This window comes from Ochotona princeps, chromosome 7 (assembly GCF_030435755.1).
Source record: "Ochotona princeps isolate mOchPri1 chromosome 7, mOchPri1.hap1, whole genome shotgun sequence".
Lineage (NCBI taxonomy): Eukaryota > Metazoa > Chordata > Mammalia > Lagomorpha > Ochotonidae > Ochotona > Ochotona princeps.
In genome coordinates this window covers 81,329,228-81,345,269 of record NC_080838.1, presented here as the reverse complement: position 1 = coordinate 81,345,269, position 16,042 = coordinate 81,329,228, and the positions used below count along the sequence as shown (strand labels likewise).

At 43.6% G+C, this 16,042-nt stretch overlaps 1 protein-coding gene across 2 annotated transcripts in view; it reads right to left on the bottom strand.

The window, feature by feature from the left end:
- PDCL2 (phosducin like 2) overlaps positions 1-16,042 on the bottom strand; it is a 44,655-nt gene that overhangs the window by 14,417 nt on the left and 14,196 nt on the right. For both annotated transcript variants that reach the window (XM_058667289.1, XM_004590869.3), the window contains exons 2-3: positions 4,557-4,677; positions 3,529-3,619 (exon numbers count right to left, since the gene is read on the bottom strand). In XM_058667289.1, coding sequence (XP_058523272.1) covers positions 3,529-3,619; positions 4,557-4,677 — 212 coding nt within the window. The remainder of the gene's footprint in view (positions 1-3,528; positions 3,620-4,556; positions 4,678-16,042) is intronic.

The window sequence follows — 16,042 nt, the reverse complement described above, 5'->3', positions numbered from 1 at the left end:
TTGACTTTTTGAAAGATTTGAAAGGTAGTCTGACAGAGGTGGGGAGAGACAGAGGGATGGCGTCTTGCATACAGCGGTTCATTGTCCAAATAGCCACAGCAGCTAGCTCAAACCAAGCCAGAGCCAGGAGCCAGGAGCTCCACCTGCGTCTCCCATAGGTGTCAGGGGCCCTTGGGACATCATCTGCTGCTTCTGAGGCACCGTGTCTGGAAACCAGATCAGAAGCAGAGCATTCGGGGCTTGAATTGATACTCCAGTAGGGGATGCCAGCTTCATAATGTTGGCTTAAACCGTTGTGCTGCAGTGTGCCACTAGCTGGGTTGCAGGACATATTTATCTCCCTTCTTTCTATAGTTTAGCTCTATTTTCTTGTTTTCTATATTCATAATGCTCTAGTGTCTGGGGTCTTCTTGAACTGGTAGAACTGCCACACCCAGGGCTAGCTGGTTGAGCAAAACTCATAAACACAGGCCAAGTAACAGGATCTATGCGCTCAGCCACCTCCCCACTCAGGCTAAGCCACTAACTGGCTCTCTCCTAGTCATCTCAGCATCAGATATCAGATGACCCCTGAAGCTCAGAGCCCACCAAAGTTATTCAAGCTAGGCACCCCCAAGACCACTTACCCTGCTCAGCGTTAGGTTGCCCATGGGAACTGTGATAAAGGCTTGTGCCATGCTTTTCCCTTCTGGCTCCTGGCCAGTTAGGCTATCTCCTTGTGTGGCATGGCATGTTCCCTCTACCCCTGGGGAATTGTAACAACCCATTTGCTCAGTGACAATTGTCCCCTGCTCCGATGAACATTTTAATACACTCTGGCCCTGTTTTATATGTCTGGTAAAAGTTCTCATTTTATGTAATGCAGCCAAGCAAAATGAGGCTTAGGGGATAATACAGAGGAGGGTAGTAACCCAGGCCTAGGGACCTCACACAGTTTCCAAACACAAGTCCTTCAATTTTCCCTCCATGGCCAAGACATTCAGAACCTGGAGCGCCTCCAACCATCCTCTGGGGGCGCCACAGGGCTCACATGGGGAATTGAGCACCACTATCACTCGCTTTCAGCTTCATTTCACTCATCTTTCAGCTGTGGCACCACATCCTACTTGATGCTAGAACTTCTCCTTTCCTTCCCCTCTGCCACCGCCTCTTTCCTTTCGTCGTTTCAGTGGAATTTCGCAGGGGTGAAGGCTAAGCACGTGGGCTACGTTTGCTGAGAAAGTCACGTCATGTTTGATGATCTACATTTTCTACCCTACAATCCTATCGGTTATGATTCAGCTACGTAAAGAGAAAGCCCTTCAAGTTTTGAAGCAGAAAGGAGCTCAACTGAGAATGAAATATTTCACAAAGCCAATGGACAGATGGAAGGAAGGGGCTCTAGCCTGGGCTCCCAGAAATGGCCCAGAACTCTGCAAAACTGGTCTGCCAAGGCATCCTCTTCTGCAGTCCAGCCACGGGTCATCCTCCAGCCACCATTCCAAGGCTGGCCCTGGCACCAAACCACTGTCACTCAGACTGCCAATGGCTGTCACTAGAAGCCTGGCTCCACAGGCACAACCTGAGAATAAGAAATGTTCTCAGGAGAATTAGCTTAAAAATCATGATGCAAATTCCAGCTGGCATCTTATGGGTGCCAGTTGCTCCTTTTCTCATCCAGCCCCCTGCTATTGCACCTAAGAAAGCAGTGGAAGATGGCCCAAGTCTTGGATCCCTGCACTCAGGTGGGAAATCCAGATGAACTTCCTGGCTGTTTCCTCGCTTTGGCCCAGCTGCTTTGTCCATTTGAGGAGTGAATCAGCAGGTGGGAGAGCTCCTCCTCTCCCTTTTGGAAGAATTCCATCTCTCCCTTTGTCTTTCTCTCTCTGTGTGTAACGAAGTTTCAAATAAATAGACCTTTCATAGTTATGGTAGGTTCATAAACCTAGATCATAGCCAGTGGGACATGAAAGTTAAATGACCAAATTTCTACGGTTTGTCCTTAAAACGATCTTGTCATTTTTCATGCTGATCCACTGGAAGTAGAGGATACTAAAATGGCTGGGAACACAGGATTTTTAAATGACATAGCCCCAAATGCAGAGTCCAGATCCACCGTCATCCCTGCAGAACCACTGTTGCAGAGCATTGCAGCACATGCGTCCAAAAGCTGTGCAACCTGTACCACTACCTACTTAAAACCAACAACAGCAATGACTTCAACCACTCCTAATGGAAGCTGTGTCCATTTTCAGGAACTCCCTTATCAGTGCATCCCAAGACCTGGTAACCAACAATCCACTTCCAACTGGCTGGTCTTTTGTGACTAGCTTCTTTCCCTTAGCGTGATGTTTTCATGTAGAACAGCCTGACTTGTCACCCAGAGCGGCATGAGCAGGAATGGGGAACTGTTAATGAACTAAGGACTGATTACAACTGCTCTAACAGCCGTTTACCAGCCAAGCTTTCCCCCGGAAGCCTCAAGCATCCAGTCAACTCTAGAGCTCTGAAACAGTCCAGCAGTTTCTGCCAGTTCATCTTGTCCAGGTAGATCTTGGAGCTTCCCACTCTGCCTTCCTTGGTGTCAGCTTATTAGTCACTTCTTTATAAGAGTGCTTTAGGGCCTGGTGAAATGGCTCGATTAGCTAATCCTCCCCCTTTGAGCGCTTGGATCCCACATGGGCACCCATTCGTGTCCCTTCTGCTCCATTCCCATCCAGCTTCCTGCCTGTGGCCATGGGAAAGCATTGAGGAAGCCTCTGGCTCCTGACGCTGGATCCGTTCAACTCTGGCCATTATGACTGACTAGGGAGTGAACTAGCAGATGGAAGATTGTCCTCTCTCTTCTCCCTGTAAGTCTGCCATTCAAATAAAAATAAAACTTGGGTCCGGTGCAGTAGCCTTATGTCTAAAGTACTCACCTTGCACGCATCAGGATTCCATATGGGCATTGGTTCTAATCCTGGCAGCCCCATTTCCCATCAAGCTTCCTGCCTGCGGCCTGGAAAAGCAGTTGTGGATGGCCCAAAGTCTTGGGACCCTGCACCTGCGTGGGAGACCCGGGAGAGTCTCCTGGCTCCTGGCTTCAGATTGGCTCAGCCCTGCCCTTGCTGCTACTTGGGGAGTGAATCAGCAACAGAAATTCTTAGCTTCATCCTTACATTCCTTCCTTCAGGATTTCTTTCTTTTTTTTTTCTTATTGGAAAGTCAGATATACAGAGAGGAGGAGAGACAGAAAGGAAGATCTTCCGTCCGATGATTCACTCCCCAAGTGGCCACAATGGCCGGAGCTGAGCCAATCTGAAGCCAGGAGCCCAGAGCCTCTTTTGGGTATCCCACGCGGGTGCAGGGTCCCAAGCCTTTGGGCCATCCTCAACTGCTTTCCCAGGCCACAAACAGGGAACTGGATTGGAAATGAGACTGCCGGGATTAGAACCGGCCCCCATACGGGATCCCGGCGCGTTCAAGGTGAGGACTTTAGAGCTGCTAGGCCACCATGCCGGGCCCAATCCTTCACAATTTCTAACTAACCCAGGTGGATAACTGTACCTATATATTTCAATAGCTTGCATGTCTTCCTCATCAAAGTCATCTTCAGCTTCCTTCAACTGTGCAAGAGTCATCTTTTCATATGGTTTTACTAAAACAACATCAATTATGGATCACTGATTAGAAATTATTTTCATTTTACATTCAATGTCTAGAAAAAGAATACCTCAGAAATAGAGATTAGTAACTTTAAAGAAACTAAAGGCACACAGCCATGAAATAGCCTTTTGTGTTACATAATCTATTCTTTTCGTAAAGTTCACAGAACTGGCAGGTTTAATTTTAAAGTAAATGTGAAACAAGATTATACCCCACAAATTTAGATTTCTGCCAAGTACATGGAAATCTTGGCAAAACAACGCATTCCATTAAACAAAATAGGAAATAATTACAATGTACATGGGCATTGTGGGGGAGGGGCCCCACTGGGTTACATGCTAGGGAAATGTACATGGGCATTGTGGGGGAGGGGCCCCACTGGGTTACATGCCAGGGAAATGTACATGGGCATTGTGGGGGAGGGGCCCCACTGGGTTGCATGCTAGGGAAATGTACATGGGCATTGTGGGGGAGGGGCCCCACTGGGTTACATGCCAGGGAAATGTACATGGGCATTGTGGGGGAGGGGCCCCACTGGGTTACATGCCAGGGAAATGTACATGGGCATTGTGGGGGAGGGGCCCCACTGGGTTACATGCCAGGGAAATGTACATGGGCATTGTGGGGGAGGGGCCCCACTGGGTTACATGCCAGGGAAATGTACATGGGCATTGTGGGGGAGGGGCCCCACTGGGTTACATGCCAGGGAAATGTACATGGGCATTGTGGGGGAGGGGCCCCACTGGGTTACATGCCAGGACGTTTCAGCTCCGTTGTATTTGAATGGTTTTCCTCTTGTGATTCTGTCTGTTAGGTGTGGGTAGTCTCCTTTGGAAAGAATGGTGGGGTTTGCACTGACTCCCTCTTGGTGTGACTGCCACCTCAGGCACACTGTTCCTTCGTCTAGCCCGCCAGAAGCACAGATCTACCCATTGCTTCTTCCTGTAAACGCAGGACCATTTCTTCAATTTCATCTTTTGGTTCTTCTTTTGGAGGAAGAACGCCGAAGTCTCTTAAAATGTCATTCCATTCTGTATCTTCATTTGGATCCTATACAAAGACACACACACACACACAAATGGGGGGTGGAATTTATCAATACAGTGGTGGTACATTTTAATACGTCTTTTAAGTTTTCTATTTATTTTTGTTTATTTGAAAAGAGACAGAGATCTTCCAATTGCTGGTTTACTCTCCAAGTATATATTTCTAAAACTAACTAAGTATGTAGCCTTTTCAGTTACAGTTATTTGTGACCTCTATAGATAATCAGTTTAGCATAATAGAACAAAGTGACTTACATTATCACAATTTTATCACTAATGGAAACACATACTTTGATAAGCAGAATACATTCACTTCTATTTTATAGTGAGTTTAATAAAAATATCAACTTAGAAGAGAATGAAATATTAAGGAAGTAAACTCACAAGTCACAGAAAATTATTTGACAATTGCAAGGTGAAATCAATTCGCATCATATGTAAATAAGGTTTGGTTTCTTTTTTAAGCATTTAAGACCTTCAGGTAAACTTCCTTCTATTTTCAACTTCTGAGCATCATGTGGGGCTAGGAATTTTTCAACAATTCAGTTTCTACCAACCATTATTTCCCTTCTATAGAAATTAACAGTTAACCTCTTTCTGAGTTTTTAACCCTCTAGTTTGTCTTTCCAGCAGGTGTTGACTGTTTTTTGATTGACTGATGTGTTTGTAATCCAGAGGGGACTTAATTCTACCCGTGAGTGAACACAAAGCCCAGGGTCACGTTGGGAACGGTCTCGCCCTCTGAGGAGGAACTGGAATGGCGGCCTGCCCTTCACAAATGGGAACAGCAAATGGGAAAAAATGTGATTTCTGGGAGTACATTCCAAAGTCTACTAACTTCCGTCTTGCCAGGCCTCTTCTGTGTCACGTTGTGGAGTAAGAAAACCAGAGAGCAAGAAAAACGGAGTCCCTGATAAACTAAAATTGAGATTCTTAGTCAAACAGCCCCCAAAACCTCTGAGTCCTGCCAGCCTCCACACAGCAGTGTTTTCTTCCTGCCTGGTGCCTTGTCCGCAAATGCTGTCAAAGAGGCCTTGGAAGTAGTGTGTCTGTTCACTGATTGGCTATGTTAACATGGTTTTTGTCCATAATTTTCTGCAGGTTTGCAGCGATGTATCAAAGTGCATTGTTCTTTTCATTTGTCCTGCATCAAGTTTCTTGGGCGCTTTAAAGCTACACTATAGTAACTTTCAACACTTCTGAAAATTAACAAATTATCTCTTCAAATATCTACTATTTTCCCTCACTTCTCCTTCTGAGATGTCAATTAAGCATATGCTACACTTTGTTTGTTCCTTTGCTTCTTTCTTTTTTTTTTTTTTTTTTTTTTTTTTTTTTGCTGGAATCTTTCTTATTTCTGTGCTAACCTAATCAACTCAGTCCCTACTACTTTTTCTTTTTCTTTTCTTTCTTTTGGCTATTGGAATTTCCTACATGAAAAATATATAAATGTAAAATTTATCGTTTAAAAGATTTTAAATACACAATGGCATTTGCATTCACAATATTGCATAAGCATCTCCACTAACCGTTTGTAGAATTTTTAATCATTCCAAACTGACTTTCTACTCATGTCATTTTAACAAATTCTAATCAAATATCATTATGCAGTACACAGTGTGAAATGGCTGAATCAACTTAACACGTCCACATCTTAAATACTTACCCTTCATTCATCCTGTATTACTTCAACTTCCCACTTACTGACCAACAGGCCCCCATTCTTTGGAGGGCCCTCCCTTTGGTAACCACCATTTCATTCACTGTCTCTTTTAGATTACATATATCTAAGAGGTAACATCCAGCTTTTGTGTGCCTATGTCTGGCCTATTTCACTTGATGTCTTCCAGACTCACCCCACGTGAGCCATCACGGACTTCCCTTCTTGCTGAGGCTGAGTACACCTGCACTCGGTGCACATTTCAGGTTGCTTTGTCCACTCACCACTGACGGACACGTAGGTGGCTGAAGCTGGGCTGTGGCTCTCGTCACACTGCTTCCTTCATTGTGCAGAGCTTTTTAGTTTGATGTAATCCTCTTTATTTTTACCCGAGTTTTAGGACCAAACCCAAAAGGTAGTCTTTGCCTAGACCCATATCGTGGAGCTTTCCCCCGTTTCTCAGACATTTTACCTTTACAGGCCTTATTTGTAAGTCTTCTTCATTTTGCATCTGTGTCTGGGGATAAGGATTCCATTTTATTCCTCTGTATGTGGTTATTCACTTCCCTCAGCACTATTTCCATTGTGTGCCCTGGAAATCTCTGACAAATGAATTGAGTGTAAATGTGTAGATTCACTGGTGGGGTCGGTCAGTATGTCTGTTTTCATGTCAACACTTTATTACTCTACAGAGTTTGAAGTAGGTAATATGGTGTCTCCAGTTTTGTGCTTTTTGTTAGATTGCCTTGGATTTGTGGTGGTTTTATGGCTCAATATGAATTTCAGAACTGTTTATTCCTATTTTTGTGAAAAATTTCAATAGGCATGGCATTAAACATCACTTTGGGTAGCATGACCATTTTAATAGTATCATTTCTTCCCATCTGTTAACAAGGGTATTTTTCCATTTTCTTGTGTTGTTTTCATTTTCTTCCATCATTATTTATTCATTTACAGATATTTTGCATCCTTACTTAAATTTATTTATGAATGTTTTAAGTTTTCTTGATGTCATTCTCAGGGAGTTCACTGAAACTGTACAGAAGTGCTGCTGATTGTTTAATGTTGACTTTTGCATCCTGCCAGTTTCTTATTTCTGATGGTGTTTTGGCAGATATGTTAGGGTTTTTTCTTTAGTAGCTTGGTAGTTAAAGTAAGAAATTTCTATCTATTTTCATGTGATTGGATAAGGAAGTTAACCTTAGTAACAGATCCAGACAAGGATTCCAAAACATGCTGTTTCCTCCAAAAACTGTTGTTGATGGGGAATGCTGATTCCAATCCAGCTCTGCTCAGACATTTTACCTTTTCACTTTTACTCTTTTTTTTCTAAGTATTTATTTTTATTGGAAAGGCAGATCAGATTTATGGAAATAAGGAGAGACAGAGAGAAAGATCTCCTGGTTCACTCCCCAAGTGGCCACAACAGCTGGAGCTGAGTCGATTTGAAGTCACGAGCCAGGAGCTTCTTCCAGGTCTCCCACTCGGGTGCAGGGTCCCAAGGCTTTGAGCCATCCCTTAATGTTTTCCCAGGCCACAAGCAGGGAGCTGTATGGGAAACGGGCAAGCAGGACCCAAATCAGTTCCCACATAAGATCCCAACGCTTGCAAGGCAAGGATTTAGCCACCGAGCCATCACACTGGATCCCAACCTTTTTTCACTTTTATTAAAATGTTTCATGAGTAAGAAAAGATTTTTGGTCAAAAAACCATGTGTAGAGTTTACAAACACATACAGAAATTACCAAAGGTACTCAAATTTGAAACACCTGTATACAGTAAATAGCATTATTTTACACTGAAACTACTTCATAGTCCCTAGGATATCCTCTTCTGGAATCGTTGTCATTAAAGGAGAAAATTCAAAGGGATGATACAAACTGCATAATATATTAATAAATAGTTTGACTCCACATCTTCACTTAGCTTATAATCATTATTTGACTAATCTTTCCATTCTGTGCCATTATCCTTGAATTTATCAATTCCCTGTATGTCTTCCCATGGGGATTCTATCAAAATTTATAAAGTATGTTGATACAGCTTTTCTAGATTGTGTCACAGTTTGGATGCATGTAGCATTGGATCCAGATTTTGTTTATCCGAGAAATGCGCGCTAGGCTTTATGATATGATACACCATTACATGATCTATGTACGATTATAATTGCAATGCATATTTTCATAACTAATGCTACGAGGGGTGTTTTATTAACGAAGCATGTAGTAGACACCTGGACAGAGTAAAGATTGAAGAGTTTGTTTAGAATGCACTGTCTGATCCTGATAAGATGTGTCGTTTTATAGCCAGCAACATCTGTGTTTCATAGCAGCAAACTCAGTCCATCCCTAGACAACTGTAGTCTGTAACATATTTCTTGTGTCTGTTTCCCTGTTTTGATAATAGCAAAATGGCTGTGCTTCCAGCACAAGTCCATTGCACAAGTCCTATCAGCAGAAGTTAGAGTGCTCAGGAAAATATTGTTATTTAATATATATTCCAGAATATATTCTGCAAGTTATTCTCGATGTTGAATGTCTGTGGTAGATACAATTGCTGTATTTATGTGATATTATGTCATATGGCATAGTAGGACTTTCAGGAGGATATGAAAGTGAAATCTTTATTTTCCCTCATGAGAATTTGGTCTAGGGATAACATCATGGATTTTAAGTGGTCTAGCAATAATAGGAGTAAGGAAAGAATGAAAAAGAGCTGAAACAAGAAAATTATATAAAAAACACTCAGGCAATGTTTCAAAAAACAGTATGAATACAGAAGGGTTATTTTAAAATCACTTCTGTCTCACTTCTGTTGTGTTTGGATGGTTAGTTTTGTGTCTTTTGTACACAAAATGTGTCAAACATCCCACTTGATAGTGCAATATTCATCAAGAACCCCTGAAAGTACTTCCTTAGCTTTTTCTGGAAGACGACCAGTAGATGGTATAAAAAAATAACATCTAGGGCCCAGCAGCGTGGCCTAGCGGCTAAAGTCCTCGCCTTGAACGCCCCAGGATCCCATATGGGCGCCGGTTCTAATCCCAGCAGCTCCACTTCCCATCCAGCTCCCTGCTTGTGGCCTGGGAAAGCAGACGAGGATGGCCCAATGCATTGGGACCCTGCACCCGCGTGGGAGACCTAGAAGAGGTTCCAGCTTCCCGGCTTCGGATCGGCGCGCACTGGCCCGTTGCGGCTCACTTGGGGAGTGAAACATCGGATGGAAGATCTTCCTCTCTGTCTCTCCTCCTCTGTGTATATCTGACTTTGTAATAAAAATAATAAATCTTTAAAAAAAAAAATAACATCTGGGGCCCAAGAGTCTTCCTGACATGCAGCAGTTCCAAAGCAAGGTTTCAGCTCATCACGGGTGTGATCGGTAATTCGTTTACAATGACTGGAGACAGTGACAGTGACACTTTGCATATGGTTTCTGCTTGGACAAGAGGTTTAATGACCTGTATGGTCAGCACGATACGTATTAGGATCAATGTGGATATCAGACTTGTGAATACAGAAAGGTAGTTCCTGATGAACTCCATGGTCTATACAGAAAATGTAGGATCTAGACAAATGAATGTGACATAGCAGCTCTGGCTGAATGCCCCCTGATGTACACAGTACTTAACATGGTCAAGTTCATGGTCTACACAGAAAGGGTAGAATTTAGAACAACTGGCTGTGACACAGAAGCCCTGGCTGGACGTCCCTTGATTGCACGTTACTGAACATGGTCAGTATTTGCTCTCTTTCACTATCAATCTCTTCAGTGGCCCTAAGAAGGTAAGTATTTATTCCAGCTCTGTTGAAAAATATTCTTTCAACATTTTCCATGTACAATATTGTTATAAAGGCTTGAGTCATGCTAATATGAGACATTTTGCGGGGAGACTCGCAAGATGGCCGACATAGGAGGAAGACTGTGAGAGAGCTCACAGACAGAGAGGGCTAGAACGACAAAAGCGTAAGTGGAGCAGCATAGAACTACAGGGAGAAGAATGTGAAGTTCCCTGGACAGTGGGGAACCAAAAAAATCCACACAACTCGGAAGAGCAACCAGGGAAAAACAAAACGAAGGGCAGGGAAGACGACTTTCCGCTCCTGACCTGCTGAGTCACCTTTGAATGCAGACGCTGAAAGCCGCCGACCGACCCACCCGCACACGCTGAAAGCTGCCGACCGACCAGCACACGCTGTGGCCGTGAGGACCGGCGGTGAGCGGGACCTGCTGGCATCTGCTCACCCTGGTCACCAGGACCCGCCAGGACTCCCCCCGCTGCGGACACCAGGACCCTGAGTCACTGGGACCCGCTGGCATCCGCCCACCCTGGTCGCCAAGCCCCGCCGGGACCGCCGCAGCCTCCAGGTTCCACCCGCCTACACCCGCCGAGACCAGCAACAGACGCAGTAGCTGGGAGACGCATCCGCGGCGAGGGTTCCCACCAGAGGAAGAGGCAAACTGCAAGAACCTGAGGTTTGAGTGAGTTGGGTGGGGACAGTGGTGGGTTGGAGGCTTCGGGAGTTGGCCCCCCCAGGGGCATGCACAGAGCCTGAACACAATTGGTGCTCGTCTCCCCGCCCCTCCCCACCCCCGAGACTCCAGCTTCTAGAGACACCGGGAGAGTGCCTTGAAACTGCCAAAGCTGTGTCTGGGAGAAAGGCAAAAGGCACACTGAATACTCCCCCGTGCCTTTACGGTCTGGCACTCAGCTGGGCGGTGCTATCCCACAGGAACCCAAGCACGCCTCTGGGCTGGGCAGTCCCGTGCTAGCGCTGGGGCGGTCAGTCCCCTGCAAGCGCTGGGGTGGGCGGGCCTGCGCAGGAGGCGCCTCCAGAGAGCACCTGGAACACCCCACGCCCTATAGTCCCATGCTCCGAGCCTTGTGATCCTGCACACAGGGGGCGCACACAGAGAGTGCCTTCACTCCCCCATGCCCTGTGGTAGCATACCTGTAGGGGACGAGCTGAGAGTGCGCTTTGAATCCGCTGGGCCCTGGAAGTGGCGCCCTGAGGTCCAGTGTTCTGGAGACGCACCAAAAGTGCCTTGAAAATTCCCACACCCTGCTACTCCACGCCTGCAGACTCCGATCTCTACAGGATAGTGCTTGGAGACCCCTCAGCACACTGGTGCCTAGGTCTCTCAAAAAAGAAACACTAACACAATGGGAAGAAATACCAGAAAAGGTAATGATCCAGATGAGAGTGCCAACACCCTACCAATAAAGAATCAAAAGCCAATGTGTATTTCGGAGATGCGAGATGAAGACATAGAAGATCTACCAGACAAGGAATTCAAAAAAATAATGTTAAAATATGTCAGAGACAATGAGAAGAACTGGGAGGACTTCAAGGAATTCAAGAACCACATAACCTCAGAAATACAACAAATGAAAAGTAAAATCCTTGACTTAGAGCACAAAATTGAGAGCCTAACCAACAGAACAAATACAGCAGAAGAGAGGATCTCTGAAACGGAAGACACACAAAACGAACATACCCAGGTCATTAAACAGCTGGAGACAAGTCTGAACAAAGCCAATAAGACCATACAAGAAATGAAAGACAACCTCAGAAAATCGAATATTAGGATTATTGGCCTTCCTGAAGGAGCGGGAAAAGAGTCAGGAATGCAAATGGTGCTCGACGAAATTATACAGGAAAACTTCCAAAACACTTGGAACATGAACCCAGCCCAAATCCAGGATGGTCAGAGGACTCCCAGCAGATATGACCCAAAGCGATCTTCACCCAGACATATGGTGCTCAAGTTCCACTCCAATGAAGACAAAGAAAGAATCCTGAGACAAGTACGAAGCAGAGAAAAGATCACATACCGGGGAAAACCAATCAGGATCACTGCTGACTTCTCTGAAGAGACTTTACAAACAAGAAGAGAATGGACAAAGATCTTCCAAATCCTGAATCAGAACAACTGTCAACCAAGAATATTGTACCCAGCAAAGCTCTCATTCGTATTTGAGAACAAAATCAAATACTTTCACAGCAAAGAGAAATTAGAAGAATATGCCAGCGCAAAACCAGCTCTACAAAATCTCCTTAGAAATGCACTAAATCCAGAAAAAAAGGAGGTGAATCATAAGCAAAGATGGCAAACAGGAAGATCTCCCCACTAAAGTCCACACAAGGAAGGGCAATTACACAGATATCAACACCCACAAAAACAAGTATGGCAGGGCAAAATCACAACCTCTCAATTTTAACTCTTAACACAAATGGCCTGAACTCACCAATCAAAAGACATAGATTAACAGAATGGATTATCAAACAGCACCCAACTATCTGTTGCCTACAAGAGACACATCTAACCAGAAGAGATTCGAAGAAGCTGAAAGTGAAAGGTTGGAAACAGATATTTCATGCCAATGGACGAGAAAAAAAGGCCGGGGTAGCTGTCTTAATTTCAGATGATGTGGACTTCAATCTGACACACATCAAAAAGGACAGGGAAGGACATTATACATTGGTGAAGGGACTGATCCATCAGGAAGTAATTACCATTGTGAACATATATGCACCAAATTCAAACGCACCTAGCTACGTGAAGCAATTACTCACGGACTTAAGGGGAGACATAGATATGCACACAATAATAGTGGGTGATCTTAACACCCCACTAACAACTATAGACAGATCAACAAAACAAAAACTCAACAAAGAAACAACAGAGCTCATACAAACAATAGAACAACTGGACTTGGTTGACATTTATAGAATTTTTTACCCTAAGGCCACAGATTATACATTTTTTTCAGCAGTGCATGGCACCTTCTCCAGGATCGACCACATGATAGGACACAAAGCAAACCTAAATAACTTCAAAAAGATAGGAATCATACCATGTACCCTCTCAGACCACCATGGAATGAAGCTGGAAATCAGCAATTCAAAATGCCCCAGGAAATACAGAAACTCTTGGAGGCTGAACAATATGCTATTAAACGAACAATGGATCAGAGAAGAAATTAAAGATGAGATCAAAAAATTTATGGAAACCAATGAAAACTCTGACACAACATTCCAAAATTTGTGGGACACTGCCAAAGCAGTGCTACGGGGTAAACTCATCGCAATTGGAGCTCATGTCAAGGCCCAAGAGAGGCGCCAAATACAAGAACTAAACACACACCTCCAGGAATTGGAAAAACAACAGCAGAAGTGCCCCACACACAACAGGAAACAAGAAATCATCAAAACAAGGGAGGAAATCAACCAGATAGAAATAAAAAAAACCATACACAAAATCAATGAATCAAAAAGCTGGTTTTTTGAGAAGATAAACAAGATAGACACCCCACTGGCCCGACTGACAAAGAAAAAACAAGAGAAGGCAAGAATTAACAGCATCAAAGATGAAAAAGGCAACATAACAACAGACACCGCATCCATTAAGGCCATAATTAGAAATTACTACAAAGCATTGTACTCCAACAAATCAGAAGATCACCAAGAAATGGAAAAGTTCTTAGACTTCTACCACCTGCCAAAACTTAGCCCAGAGGCAACAAACGACCTGAACAAACCCATAACTGAAGTAGAGATTGAATCAGTGATTAAAGACCTCCCAACAAAGAAAAGCCCAGGCCCAGACGGCTTCACTCCAGAATTCTACAAAACATTCCGAACAGAACTGACCCCAATCCTCTACAAACTCTTCAAAACAACAGAAAAAGAGGCAACCCTTCCGAATTCATTCTATGAAGCCAACATTACCTTAATCCCAAAACCAGACAGAGAACTAACAGAGAAGGAAAACTACAGACCTATCTCTTTGATGAACATTGATGCTAAGATTCTCAACAAAATCCTAGCCAACAGAATTCAGAAACACATCAGACAGATCGTTCATCCAGATCAAGTAGGATTCATCCCTGGAATGCAGGGATGGTTCAACATTCGCAAATCCATAAATGTGATACACTACATCCAAAAACTGAAAAACAAGAATCACATGATAGTATCAATAGATGCAGAAAAAGCTTTCGACAAAATCCAACACCACTTCCTACTAAAAACCCTAACCAAGGTAGGCATAGATGGAAAAATCCACAACATAATTAAAGCCATATATGAAAAACCCAACGCCAGCATCATACTGAATGGAGAAAAGCTGGAACCCTTCCCACTGAGATCTGGAACAAGACAGGGATGTCCACTTTCTCCACTACTATTCAACATAGTACTAGAGGTACTCGCTGAGGCCATAAGACAAGAAAAAGAAATCAGAGGAATCCAAATGGGAAACGAAGAAGTCAAACTCTCACTATATGCAGATGATATGATTCTTTATGTAGAAGAGCCAAGAGACTCAATACAGAGACCGCTAGAACTTGTACGAGAGTTTGGTAGAGTGGCAGGGTACAAAATTAATGAACAAAAATCAACAGCCATAGTGTATGCGAACAGCCCCAAGATGGAAAAAGACTTAACCAGCAAGATACCATTCAAAATAACAGAGAAAAGTATGAAATATCTGGGAATAAATCTAACCAAAAATGTAGGAGACTTATTCGAAGAAAACTACAAACTACTTAAAAAAGAAATTGAACAAGACCTCAAAAGATGGAGTAACATCCCATGCTCCTGGATAGGTAAAATCAATATCATTAAAATGTCTATACTGCCAAAAGCAATATATACATTCAACGCAATCCCAATCAAATTGCCCAAAACATTCTTCATGGAACTGGAAACAATGATCCAAAGGTTCATCTGGAAGCACAAAAAACCACGGATAGCTAGAACCATCCTGAAGAACAGGAAGTTAGCAGGGGGAATCACAGTTCCGGACCTCTGGATATACTATAGGGCAGTGGTTATCAAAACAGCGTGGTACTGGCACAAAGATAGAGAGGAAGATCAATGGAGCAGAATAGAAACACCAGAAGGAAACCCACACAGATACGGCCAAATAATCTTTGACAAAAAGACAAACGACAATCCAGGCAAATGGGAAGGTCTGTTCAATAAATGCTGTTGGGACAACTGGTTAATAGCCTGCAGAAACAAAAAAATAGATCCACATCTCTCACCATACACTAAGATCAGATCTAAATGGATAACAGATCTAAACCTACATCCAGAAACCTTCAAACTTTTGGAAGAAAATGTTGGAAACACACTGGAACACTTAGGGGTAGGCCCTCACTTCCTAAAAAAGACTCCAAATGCAGTAGAAATCGAGACCAAAATAAACAATTGGGACCTCATCAAACTAAGAAGCTTCTGTACAGCTAGAGAAACAATCAACAAAGTAAAAAGGCAACCCACAGAATGGGAGAAGATCTTTGCACACGACATAGGTGATAGAGGGCTGATCTCCAGAATATACAAAGAGCTACAAAACAACCAAAATGTCAAAACAAACAAGCCACTCAAGAAATGGGCACGGGAAATGGGCAAACACTTCACAAAGGAACAAACCCAAATGGCAAATAAACATATGAAAAAATGCTCAAGTTCCCTGGCAATAAGGGAAATCCAAATTAAAACATCAATGAGGTACCACCTAACGCCAGTAAGACTGGCCCACATGAATAAAAGCACCAACAACACTTGTTGGCGAGGTTGCGGGGAAAAGGGATCCCTACTCCACTGCTGGTGGGGCTGCAGGCTGGTACAGCCTCTATGGAAATCAGTATGGAGAATATTCAAACAACTCAAATTCAACATACCGTATGATCCAGCAATAG